The sequence below is a fragment of the Scyliorhinus torazame genome, chromosome 15 (assembly GCF_047496885.1).
Source record: "Scyliorhinus torazame isolate Kashiwa2021f chromosome 15, sScyTor2.1, whole genome shotgun sequence".
Classification (NCBI taxonomy): Eukaryota; Metazoa; Chordata; class Chondrichthyes; order Carcharhiniformes; family Scyliorhinidae; genus Scyliorhinus; species Scyliorhinus torazame.
In genome coordinates, this window is record NC_092721.1 from 179,791,121 (window position 1) to 179,804,717 (window position 13,597).

The 13,597-nt window shown below is 46.3% G+C and overlaps 1 protein-coding gene across 2 annotated transcripts in view; it reads right to left on the bottom strand.

Annotated features, from left to right (window-relative positions):
• The window catches only part of atp10a (ATPase phospholipid transporting 10A), a 355,898-nt gene that overhangs the window by 38,528 nt on the left and 303,773 nt on the right, over positions 1 to 13,597 (bottom strand). For both annotated transcript variants that reach the window (XM_072477214.1, XM_072477215.1), the window contains one exon: positions 2,843 to 2,946. In XM_072477214.1, coding sequence (XP_072333315.1) covers positions 2,843 to 2,946 — 104 coding nt within the window. The remainder of the gene's footprint in view (positions 1 to 2,842; positions 2,947 to 13,597) is intronic.

Sequence of the window (13,597 nt, forward strand, 5' to 3'; positions counted from 1 at the left end):
GCTCCGGTTTCCTCCCAACGATGTGCAGGTTAGGTGGACTGGCCATGCTAAATTGCCCCTGAAGTGTCCAAAAGGTTAGGTGAGCCTAAGGGGATAAGGTGGGGGCTTGGCTAGTTAGGATACCCATTCAGAGGGTCGGTGCAGACTCAATGGGCCCCCTTCTACGCTGTAGGGATTCTATGACTTGGTTGTAGAGTGCTTTGGGCCGCCGCCGTTGTGAAAGGCGGTACAGAAATAGCGTGTTTAAAAATTCTCCTTCTCTTGCACTTTGCATTCGAAGAACAACTGGGGAGTCTCCCGCTGTGGTGGTGAGAATTTAAACACCGGCCGGTATCGTTAAGACAGGTTAACCAGTCATTATCTCAATGCCGCATATGGGACAATGCTGCGGACCAGCAGTGTTTAACACAATAAAAACAGCGGCCGCACTTCAACAGAGAGGCCGAGGGAGGGAATTCTAGAGCCTAGAGCTGAACGAATGGCCAGCAAAAGGTGGGCAATTAAAAATCGGGGATGCTCCAGAGGCCCAGAATTAGAGGACCACAGATATCTTGCCGTTTCTGGGTGATTTGCATGCCGTCAGTACATCAGTTTATTTATGCAATATTAAAAGATGAATTGTCAGGGTATGTGCACAAGATTAGCAAGGCCAGCCTTTTAGTGTCTGTCCTTAGTTGCCCTCAAGAAGGTGGCGATGGGCTGGCTGCAGTCTGTGCAGTGAACATCCTGCTTGTTTGGAACTTCCAGGTTCGGCTTTTTAGGGACTTTCCCTTATGAATCAGTACCTTGGGAAGCAAAGCAACCCATTCGTTCTCTCTTGATTGATTCTGGACAGCAGAATAAAGCTACATGCAAAGGAATTTTCCATTACAGAAATGCTCTGGAACCGAGCCACTCTTGGGCCAGGTTTCCAAACAAAATATCTTTTTTTTTTTTTAAAATCCTTTCTTCTGTGGTGATTTTAACAATTGACATTTTTAGAGCAGGTTACGGGGATAGGGGAAAGTAAAGGTACCGATTGAAAGGCAAAAAGAAGTGAGTGAATATTCCTGATTAACTTAAAAAAAACCACTAATTTAAACTGTTTTTCTGGCTCCTCATCTCTATCCCCTTTCTTAATTGTTTATCTCACAATCGTGCTTTTCTTTCCCCTCGGATTATGGCTGTCCCCTCGGGCAGTTTTGAATTTTAATCTCAACAGTTCCTTCTTTAGTTTGCTGTGGAGCAAAACTAAACACAAAAACAACAAAAATATTTTGGAAGTCGCTTCACGAGAAATGTTCTTTCTTGCCACCTGGTGACAAATTTACCCCCGGCACCCAAATCATAGAATCCCTATGGATGAGGAGGCCATTCGGCCTATCGAGTCTGCACCGACCCTCTGAATGAGCACCCTAACTAGGCCCAAGCCACCACTTTATCTCCATAATCTCACCTAACCTCGTTCAGTCCTTCGAGCCTGCTCCGCCATTCAGCCTTCGCCATGGCTGGTCCTCCATCTCAACACAATACTCCCGCACACTCCCCATACCCCTCAACACCATTAAGAGTCTAGAAATCTATTTTCTTCTGAAATATGTTCAGTGATTTGGCCTCCACAGCTTTCTGTGGTGGAGAACGCCACAGGTTCACCAGTGAAGAAATTCTCCTGAATATTCCTCAACGGCCTACCCCGTACCCTGAGACTGTGACCTCTTGTGGCAGACTCCCCCAGCCAGAGGAAACAACTTCCCCGCATCCAGTTTATCCAACCTCATCAGAGGTTAGATCCCCTCTCATTCTTCAATCCTGCCATCCCAGGAAACAGGCTGGTGAACCTTCGCTGCACTCTTTCGATGGCAAATATATCCTTTCTTAGCTAAGGAGACTAATACTGCGCACAATACTCCAGGCGTGGTCTCACCAAAGCCCTGTACAGCTAGGGCAATCAATGGAAAGCCTTTTCCAGGAGGGTTCTGCCGCCTTCAAAACGACAGCATCAAATTATTCATATTGCAGGGCCACTGCTGACAGCAGTATTTCGGTATGGGAAAACCCTGCAGTATAAGACCCTGCGTCAGACCCAAAAATTCCTTTGCTATGGGCCAGCGGAACAGTAAGCAGCACGGTGGCACAGTGGTTGGCACTGCTGCCTGACTGCTCTAGGGACCTGGGTTCGATTCCGACCTCGGGTGACCGTCTGTGTGGAGTTTGCATGTTCTCCCTGTGTCTGCGTGGGTTTCCTCCCACAATCCAAATATGTGCAGGTTAGGTGGATTGGCCATGCTAAATTGCCCCCTAGTGCCCAAAGGTTAGGTGGGGGTTACAGCGATAGGGCGGAGGATTGGGCCTAGGTAGGATGCTCTATTGGAGCAGGGATTCGATGGGCCAAATGACCTCCTCCGGAACTGTAGGGATTCTATGATTCTTGGGAGGGCAGCAGACCAGCTTGAATGGAGGAGATGGACATCCTCGAATTTTACCCGAGCATACCTAGATATAAGGCAGTTGTTAAGCAAGGCCTTTGTCAGCCATAAAGGAGATGAGTAGACTAAATGATAGGGGAGACCATACGAGGTTTGTGATGGGGAGAAGGTCATTCTCATTTCACACTTTACACTTGATGGCTTTATTTAATGGAACCCAAAATTGCTCCAGTAAATTAGATTTCCTGAAAGCAGTGGACGGTTATAAATATGGGTTAAAGGAAGAAAGATGCAAGTATAAAGACACAAGTTGCTGAAGCCGCATCACAAACACAAATGAAAGCTGTAGCTGCTATAAGCACGGCAATTATTAACCAGTCACAGGATAAATCATAATTTTCAAACTAGTGCTGAAGAGCTTATAAGCTAATACACACCCTCTTAGCTATACACAGTGTCCGGAGTCCATCCGTGGCGTACTGATTTAGGTAATTCTGCGTTTTGTGCCGGATTTTCCTCGTGCGCTTGCCGGTGCTGTTCTCTTTAGAAATCGAAAAGGGGGGGAAAAGAGAAGCCAATTAAATTTGGAAGGAAAATTCATCAGCACATTTGCCGAGAAAACAAGAGAAAAAAAAATCCGGTGTTTGGATAGGTCACAATAAAACATCATTCCGCATGACAATACCCCGCAAGTGAACAAATGAAAACACTTCCTTCTTGCACCGTCCAATCTAATTAAGTTACCTGGCGTTTGCCTCCAGCCTTGAGCATTATCACAGTCTGGGGCACAGGCAGTTTTCAATGCCCCTCAATGCACGCTTGTTCTGCGGGAAGCACGTTTTTAAGGGATGCGGTTGCCTCAGTCAAGTTGTCCTCTGCTCTCACCAGAGAGCAATGCTTCAATCCAGCAATCCCAATCGAGAACATAATGATCTCACTTAACAAAGGGATGTAATTCAAACATGCGCCAAGGTGAGACGCTCCCCCTGCCAGGCCCATGAATTATGGCGCATACTGCGCAATTGTAATTAATGCAGCGGTACCAATATTTCACACTGGTTCCAGTCCACAGAATCCCTACAGTGCAGAAGAGGGCCATTCGGCCCATTGATTCAGCACCGACTCTCTGAAAGAGCACCCCACCTAGACCCACTTCCCCGCCCTATACCCGCAAACCCACCCAACCTGCACATCTTTGGACTGTGGGAGGAATACAGAGCACCCGGAGGAAACCCACGCCGACATGAAGAATTGCCATATTTGGCATCTCCTACAACACTGTAGCTCCTTCCCTTTTTTCAAATGACAAATGTTTTCTATTATTTAATGTGCGGCTGGAAGTGTTGTCAGCACCGGTAAGAAAAAAAACCATCTGCCTTTTCAGGAGGCGAATGCAGCCATTTGGAGTATGTCCGATTGGAAGGTTATTTTTCAGCTTTAAGTGTTGTCATAAAGACATTTGGTTTTTAATGTTGTTTATGCAGCTCTTGGTTCTGATGCCACAGATGCATCTTTGGATAAACTATGATAATTCAGTTCCGGGTCCCATCCTCACACACCATGTCTCAGGTATGCCCACCCAGATTTTTAAAGGGCCTGGCCAGTTAATGGTCTGGATGGTGATGCTTAGACTGGCAGGCTTAAGGGAGTCCCTCCCTGCCCTGACATGTCTGCAGCCCCTCTGGTCAAGGTGGGAAGTGTCAATACGTGATGGAGAAAGAGCCTCAGCATGATAAGTTAATATCGCTCACGGATGGGCGATGCGGTGTGCAAATTACAAAGCGTGGGTAAATGAAAATGCAAACATGGAAGGCGCGAGCAGTGGGACCTTACTGTACAATATAGTGCACTAAAGGCACGCACACTGAAACTGCAAGACCTTTAGATTATAGTCAGTTCGCATTCAAATCTGACGAGGCCATAAGTCTGTGGTTAACCACAAATTACTGCACAGAGATGATGCCAGATCAGTGACGAGACCTGTTCCAGTGCAAAGGCTGCACTTGGTACCCAACCACACCCTACCTTTCAATTTAAGGCTGGTATTCTATTGTCTTCCCCATCTCAAGAAGACTTAAAACTGATGCACCGGGACACAACCAAATAAAAAAAATCAAAATATTTATTGCATGCACGGGTCCCTCTGGGTGCTCTGGTTTCCTCCCACAGTCCAAAGATGTGCAGGTTAAGTGGATTGGGGCAGCATGGTGGTGCAGTGGTTCGCACTGCTGCCTCACGGTGCTGAGGACGCAGGTTCGATCCCGGCTCTGGGTCACTGCCTGTTTGGAGTTTGCACATTCTCCCCGTGCCTGCGTGGGTCTCACCCCCACAACCTCGCTGTCTTCAGGGGATGTCCCGGAGGACTGGAGAATAGCCAATGTTGTTCCTCTGTTTAAGAAGGGTAGCAAGGATAATCCCGGGATCTACAGGCCGGTGAGCCTTACTTCAGTGGTAGGGAAATTACTGGAGAGAATTCTTCGAGACAGGATCTACTCCCATTTGGAAGCAAATGGACGTATTAGTGAGAGGCAGCACGGTTTTGTGAAGGGGAGGTCGTGTCTCACTAACTTGATAGAGTTTTTCGAGGAGGTCACTAAGATGATTGATGCAGGTAGGGCAGTAGATGTTGTCTATATGGACTTCAGTAAGGCCTTTGACAAGGTCCCTCATGGTAGACTAGTACAAAAGGTGAAGTCACACGGGATCAGGGGTGAACTGGCAAGGTGGATACAGAACTGGCTAGGCCATAGAAGGCAGAGGGTAGCAATGGAGGGATGCTTTTCTAATTGGAGGGCTGTGACCAGTGGTGTTCCACAGGGATCAGTGTTGGGACCTTTGCTGTTTGTAGTATATATAAATGATTTGGAGGAAAATGTAACTGGTCTGATTAGTAAGTTTGCAGACGACACAAAGGTTGGTGGAATTGCGGATAGCGATGAGGACTGTCTGAGGATACAGCAGGATTTAGATTGTCTGGAGACTTGGGCGGAGAGATGGCAGATGGAGTTTAATCCGGACAAATGTGAGGTAATGCATTTTGGAAGGGCTAATGCAGGTAGGGAATATACAGTGAATGGTAGAACCCTCAAGAGTATTGAAAGTCAGAGAGATCTAGGAGTACAGGTCCACAGGTCATTGAAAGGGGCAACACAGGTGGAGAAGGTAGTCAAGAAGGCATACGGCATGCTTGCCTTCATTGGCCGGGGCATTGAGTATAAGAATTGGCAAGTCATGTTGCAGCTGTATAGAACCTTAGTTACGCCACACTTGGAGTATAGTGTTCAATTCTGGTCGCCACACTACCAGAAGGATGTGGAGGCTTTAGAGAGGGTGCAGAAGAGATTTACCAGAATGTTGCCTGGTATGGAGGGCATAAGCTATGAGGAGCGATTGAATAAACTCGGTTTGTTCTCACTGGAACGAAGGAGGTTGAGGGGCGACCTGATAGAGGTATACAAAATTATGAGGGGCATAGACAGAGTGGATAGTCAGAGGCTTTTCCCCAGGGTAGAGGGGTCAATTACTAGGGGGCATAGGTTTAAGGTGAGAGGGGCAAGGTTTAGAGTAGATGTACGAGGCAAGTTTTTTACGCAGAGGGTAGTGGGTGCCTGGAACTCGCTCCCGGAGGAGGTAGTGGAAGCAGGGACGATAGGGACATTTAAGGGGCATCTTGACAAATATATGAATAGGATGGGAATAGAAGGATACGGACCCAGGAAGTGTAGAAGATTGTAGTTTAGTCGGGCAGTATGGTCGGCACGGGCTTGGAGGGCCGAAGGGCCTGTTCCTGTGCTGTACATTTCTTTGTTCTTTGTTCTTTTGTAACCCAAAAAAGATGTACAGGATCGGTGGATTGGCCTTGCTAAATTGCCCAAAGGGTGGGGTTATTTGGATAGAACAGTAGAGTGGACTTAGGTAGGGTGCTCGTTCAGAGGGTTGGTGCCGACTCGATGGGCCGAATGGCCTCCTTCTGCACCGTACGGATTCTATGCATTCTAGGCTGCGGAGAATCGGTAAGTCAAGTGAAAAGAAAATTCAGAATGGGCTCAGCGGATATCACAGTGTAACCCGATTGAGGCGCACAGAACGCAGATGACATGTGAGATTGAATTAAATGACTGCGCATCTCTCCTTCCATTACTGCTCTCATATCCCATATTCTCTTCACTGTACTGCAAATGAAAGCCATTTACTATTTAAAAGCCTTTTTATTTCCACGTACAGATCCAGAAGAGCAAATGCCTTGACGGATTTCAAACAAAGGCTTTAACATGTTTGGTACTACATATTGCTGTTTAAATTAGGCAATATATCATCAATAGCTGGTGTCAGATACTCCTGCCACATTTGGTACATTATTGACATTTGGGAGGCATGTTCCACCCATACAACTCCTCCCCCATGCTTAGCGCAGTCAACAATTGTAAAATGGGGACCTCCTTCTACTGAGTGACACTGGTGAAAATGTTTACATTCATATACAGGATGTAGGCGTCACTGACTAACCCAGCATTTATTGGTCATCCCTCGTCGCCTGTGCGAATGTAGTGAGCTGCTTTCTTGAACCGCTGCAGTTTCAGTGGTGTCGGTACAATTTCAGTGCTGTTCGGGAGGGAGCACCAGGATTCTGACTCAGTGACAGTGAAGTTAGGACAGTGCCCGCCCTTCCCATAGGGGGTTAAGAACTGGAACAGAATAGAATCGTAGAATCCAAACAGTGCAGAGAGAGGCCATTCTGTCCATCGATTCTGCACTGACCCCCCAAAAGAGCACATTACCAAGGCCCTATCCCTGTAACCCCACCTAACTGTTGGACTCGAAGGGGCAATTTAGCATGGCCAGTCCATCTAACCTGCAGATCTTTGGACTGTGGGAGGACACTGGAGGACCCGGAGGAAACCCACGCGGACACGGGGAGAACGCACAAACTCCACAAAGACAGTCATCCAAGGTCAGAATCGAACCCGGTCCCTGGTGCTATGAGGTAGCAGTGCTAACCACCGTGCCAGCAATTGGATATGTATTTGAAAAGGCCTATTCTGCAAAGTTGTTTGTTTTAATGGAATGTGGCTTGGATGGCTAGGCCAGCATTTATTGCCCACCCTTAATTGCCCTCCAGAAGGCCGTGGTTAGCTGCTTTCTTAAACCGCTGCAGTCCCTGAGGTGTAGATACACCAACAGTGCTGTTAGGGACCGAGTTACAAGAATCTGACCCATCGACACCAAAGGAACGGCGATGTATTTGCAACAACAAAAAAAGGCCCCCCAAAAAATGGTTATGGGGATAAAGCTGGGGATAGGACCAAATGGGACAGCACTTTCAGCGCGAAGGGCCAAATGGCCTTCTTCTATGCTGCAAATTCTATTGGTCTCCAATGGGCCCAATGCTATTTGGATGCAGACCGCAAATCGGAAACAAAGAGAAGGGTGTTCATTGGGCAGTAACAACACTGGAAATCACTTGGGTGCAACATTAAATGCTGGCGTTGAATGAGTGACATTCAAAGGAGGAATGGTGATGCGGAGACATGTTGGGGGGGGGGGGGGGGGGGGGGGGAGACACACACTCTTAAAATGCTATCAATCAAGATTCCAAGATACCAGACTAGGGATTTTTTTACAATCTATTTGCTCAACACAAGATTGATATTGATTTCTCAGTGGAACAACAAAGTTGATTAATGAGGAGAGCTAACGCAGACGGGACGCTGGTCTTAGGCAGTGGTCGGGCAGGCTGGGGATCAGCACACAGCCAAATTTCTTCTCTCATGGCGATCGTTTTCGGATTCTATGGCTCATTGTTCTCGTGCCTCATTAACATGTAAATGCAATGCAATTTCCAAAGCAACAATATTGAATTTAAAAGAAAAATATGCCCACTGCTCTAATTGCTGCTTGTATTACATTGCACATCCTCGGGATCCTGCATTTAAAAACCGGAGGGTGTCGTCACAACATCGCACGTTTGCCTCTCAGCCACCAGGGGTTCACAATGATCACGTCCCCACCAGAGGCACGGTTCCCTTCTGCAGAAGGGCATTTCTGGCCATGAAGGCTTACGTCCGGTAAGGCTACAAAGGGTTTGGGAGTCTTACAGCTGCGACTGAGCTGCTGTAAAACAGACGTCACAAATCACACCTACACGATGCTTTCTGAAGTTTGCGAACTTGAAGAAGTAGCTTGCACACCAGGGTGTTAAATGCTTTGCTGGCCAGGTACTTGGCATACAGGTTGAAATGGTGCATAAAAATGATTGAATGCCTTATTATAATATTTAAAGCAATTAGCATTGGAAGCTTATTGTATGCTGATCACTGTGGGTATAGTTATTACAAAAATATTTGTAATCCTATAAAATATTGGACCCCTTTCAGTCCTTTTCCTTTGGTGTCCAGAATAAATGCAAACATTGGTTTCCTAGCTCCTACTAAGTACATGCACTGCAACCCCGGTCTGTCGCAGCACTTAGAAAATAGGTATTAAAGTTCGTTTTCTGTCAGCTCCACCCTGAATTATCTTAATGGATACATTAACCCTGCTTAAAATGTTGGCCGTTTCTACCCTGTACATATATTAAACGTTACAGCAGCCAGATGATGTATTTACTCAGGCGTGTCGCATTCAGCATTGCAAGGGCACCCCTTCCTTAAATGCGTGATTTGTACGATCAGGAAACATTTGTGGCACACTTTCCTCCGCCTTTTAGAGCGATCAGTATTTATACACTGGAAGCATTTGATTGAAAATAAAAGGCTTGCATTGAATAGCGGCTTTCATGACCACAGGACATCCCAAAGCACTTCATATCCAATCAAGTGCTTTTGGATATGATGTGATGACGCAGGCATCATCATACGTGCAAGCATGCCAATTTGTGCACTGTAAACTCCCACAGACATGGCCGGTTTTCCCATATTGATATTGGCCAGGGCACCATGGCTCTTTTTTGAAATTATAACAGGGGATCTTTTACATCCAATTTTGTGTCTTTCCAGATTGCTTACATTCATTCCCACCTATTATCAGTCAGGTGGATTTGTGTTTCTCAATCTCAAGGCCAGGTGGATTCTTGTTTCAAACCCCAACCACCATTATTGGGAGTCCCGTGTATCACAGAAAAGATTCTTTGATCTGACTGTCAACCAGCTCCACCTCGGCACCACTGATGCAGACAGGGGTGTGTACGATACTTCGCTTCCTGAAGTCAATGACCAGCTCCTTCGTTTTGCTGACGTTGAGGGAGAGATTGTTGTCGTTACACCACTCCACTAGGTTCTCTATCTCACTCCTGTGCTCTGCCTCATCGTTGTTCGAGATCCGACCCACTACGGTCCTGTCATCAGCAAACTTGTCCATGGAGTGGAGCCAAATTTGACCACAGTCATGTGTGAATAGGGAGTTAAGTACACATCTTTGTGGGCCCCAGTATTGAGGACTATCGTGGACGAGGTGGCTTTGTTTATCCTGACTGATTGTGGTCTATGGGTCAGAAAGTTGAGGATCCAGTTGCAGAGGCAGGAGCCAAGTCCTAGGTTTTGGAGTTTGGATATGAGCTTGGTTGGGATTGGTGTTGGAAGCGGAGTTGTAGTCAATGGATAGTAGTGCAACGTCGGAGTCTTTATTGTTGAGATGCTCCAGGATGAGTGAAGGCCAGGGAGATGGCGACTGCCGTGGACCGCTTGTGGCAGTATGCGAATTGCAGTGAATCAAGGCATTCTGGGAGTATGGAGTTGGTGTGTCTCATGATCAACCTCTCGAAGCACTTCATACAGATAGATGTCAAGGCCACTGGACAGTACTCATTGAGGGACGTTGCCTCGTTCTTTTTTGGCACCGGTATGACAATGGTCGTCTGGGGCAGCATGGTGGAGCACTGGTTTGACACTGCTGTCTTCCGACGCTGAGGACCTGGGTTTGATCCCGGCCCCAGGTCACTGTCCATGTGGAGTTTGCACATTCTTCCCCTGTTTGCGTGCCCCCAGAACCCAAAGATGTGCAGGCTAGGTGGATTGGCCACGGTAAATTGGCCCTTAATTGAAAAAAAAAGAATTTGGCACTTTAATTTTGTTTTAAATTGACAGTGGTCTTCTTGAAGCAGGTGGGAACCTCGGAACGGAGTAGGGAGAGTTTGAAGATGTCTGCAAACACATCCGCCAGTTGGTCCATGCAGACTCTTGAGTGCACGACCTGCGACTCCGTCAGGACCTGTTCTTTCCATGGGTTCACTTTTAAGAAGTCCCATTTGACCTCTGAAGCTGTGATGGTACTATGGGTGTTTCAGAGGCTGCTGGGGCAGTTGACAATGGTTTGTTAGGTTCCTGCTCAAAGCGAGCATAGAATACATTGAATTAATCGGGGAGGAGTGCTCTGATGCCAGAGATTTAACTTGGCTTTGTTTTATAGACGTTATACTGTTTAAGCCTTGCCACAACCGACGAGTGCCTGACGTTAGTCTGTGACTCTAGCTTAGTCTGGTATTGTCTCTTGGTGTCCCTGATGGCTTGGCACCTCTAGAGGTCGTATCTAGATTTCTTGTATAGGTCAGGGTCACCTGTCTTGAACGCATCAGATCTGGACTTCAGCAGGGAGTGAATCTTTCTGTTAAATCATGGCTTACGTTTGGCGAATGCACGCACTACCTTCTTTGGCACGCAATTGCCGACACACTTACTGATGAAGTCTGTGACAAGGTGACATACTCGTCTAGGTAGGTCGCTGAGATTTTGAAAATGGACCAGTCCACTGACTCCAAGCAGTCGCATAGGAGCTCTTCTGTTGCATCAGACCAGCACTGCACGACCGTCTTAACCTGATTCTTCCCCCTTATAGGCTGGGAGAAGGAGCACCGGTCTTCTCGTCCAATTTTCGGAAGTACGGTCGGGAGAAGGATCGGTACACGCCTTTGATGTTTGTGTAGCAGTGGTCAAGGATGTTGGGGTCCCGAGTGGGGCAGGAGATGTATTGGCGGAATTTTGGGAGTACACTTTTGAGGTTGGCCTGGTTGAAGTTCCCGGCCACGACGAACAAGGCCTCCGGGTATTCTGGTTCACTGTTTTTTATAGCGGTTACAATTCATCAAGTGCCTTCTTCACTTCCGCCTGGGGTGGGATGTAGACCACTGTGATGACGGCAGAAGTGAACTCCCGTGGAAGATAGTATGGGTGCCGTTTTACAGTCAGGCATTCCAGGTCCGGGGAGCAATAGGTCGCCAGGGTCACCACATCTGAGCAGGAGACGTGGACAAGGAGGCAGACACACAATGGGCCAAATAGCCTCCTTCTGCACCATGAATTCCTCTGATTCTATGAAAAGCGAACATGGAGGGGATGGAGGGTAACCTAAAGCTTACTTAACAAGGTGGGCATTAAAGAAGTCTTTGAAGACGATCAGGTTGGGTCACAGAGGATTTTCAGGGCAGGATTGGGGCTGCTGAAAGAAATGGAACATTCAACCAGCTCATGACCACATTCGTTCGAGTAAAAGATGAAGGAAGAGTTGAAGAAATAAATAGTCTAATCCTCATCAAGGCTACTTCTCATCAGCAAACCATCCACACAAAAAGAACAGCAACTATTATCTGCACGATAAAATTAAATAATGTTCTTGGTCTATAGCAGCTGAACATTCATTTCTGATTTGCAACTAATTCATTCAATCTGCTGGATAAGAATTCAGATAGCTGGCATGTTATCTTGGCAAAAATAAAGATTTCAGTCAAAGATGTTCTTTCCTTCAAGAGTGTCTTCAGCAAAACTTTTCTCCCTTCAGCAAAACTCGCCTCCCTGCTACGTGGCAAGGTAGAGGAGCGGGCAGATGTCACATTATTATTCAAATTCCCGTTCCAGCCTCCCCGAACAGGCGCCGGAATTTGGCGACTAGGGGCTTTTCACAGTAACTCAATTTGAAGCCTACTTGTGACAATAAGCGATTTTCATTTCATTTCAAATTTTTTTTAAAAACGCCAAATTACTTTCTGCTCAGATACACACATTTCTGATGACCTCGCTGAAGAAGTTTCAGTCTTGCGATTTTGGAAGTTGCGTGACCCTTATACTTTCTCACCTCTAATACTGAGAAGTGCTTCAGAGATCTCATCGCAACTCTGGTAAAATGTTGCCAAATGTGACTGGTTCCTCAGTCAATCACGCTGGTACAGAAATGACCTGGCTTTTTTCTGAATTTAAGTATCAGTTGGGGCCGAGATAGATCACGAAGCATTTCCTGTTGCAGAGGCAATAGAATTGCCCTTACCGGCCTCCCCGACCAGGCGCCGGAATGTGCCGACTAGCGGCTTTTCACAGTAACTTCATTGAAGCCCACTTGTGACAATAAGCAATTATTATTATTATTAATAGACGCCTTCTACAAATCAATGTAATTCCTTCAAGCTGATAGTCCACTGGAAGTAATCAGCAGTTGTACTGTATAGTCTGATGCCTGTTCTCTTTATTAATGCATTCATCCCTGGCTTGTAGCGCCAAAACTGTGTGAATGTTACGACCTGAATTTCGTAAACATGAGAATCATCTTTTTATACCGTCTATTGAAAGGAAGAAGGGGGGACATTTTTGCATTTATCTAACACTTTATTACTTTCTTAAGGCCATAAGATACGGGAGCAGAAGTCAGCCATTTGGCCCATTTAGTCTGCTCTGCCATTCAACGAGATCATGATTGATCTGAAATGATAATTCTCAACTCCACTTTCCCGCCTTATCCCAATGTCCTTTGATTCCCTTACTGATTAAAAATCTGTCTCTCAGCCTTGAACATACTTAACGACCTCTACAGCCCTCTGCAGGAAAGAATTCCACAGGTTCACTACCCTGGGAAAGAAGAAATTCCTCCTCATGTCTGTCTTAAATGGGCGACCCCTTACTCTTTATGCCCTCTGGTCCTAGACTCTCCCACATGGGGAAAATAACCTCTCTGCATCTCCCCTGTCAAGCCCCCGGAGAATCCTATAGAATCCAAAGTCTTGTTATGGAAGCAAATAAGGCAACCAATTTATGCAAATATTAATATCCACCAACAGCAGGTGAAAAAACAAATGACTATGAAGGAATTTGGTGAACACCAGAACCCCATTCATTTTTTTTTTTTAAAATATGTTTTATTGAAATTTTTTTCCCAAACAACAATTTTTCCCCTCTTACAAAGCAAACGCAACAATAACAATACAGAAATTTTTA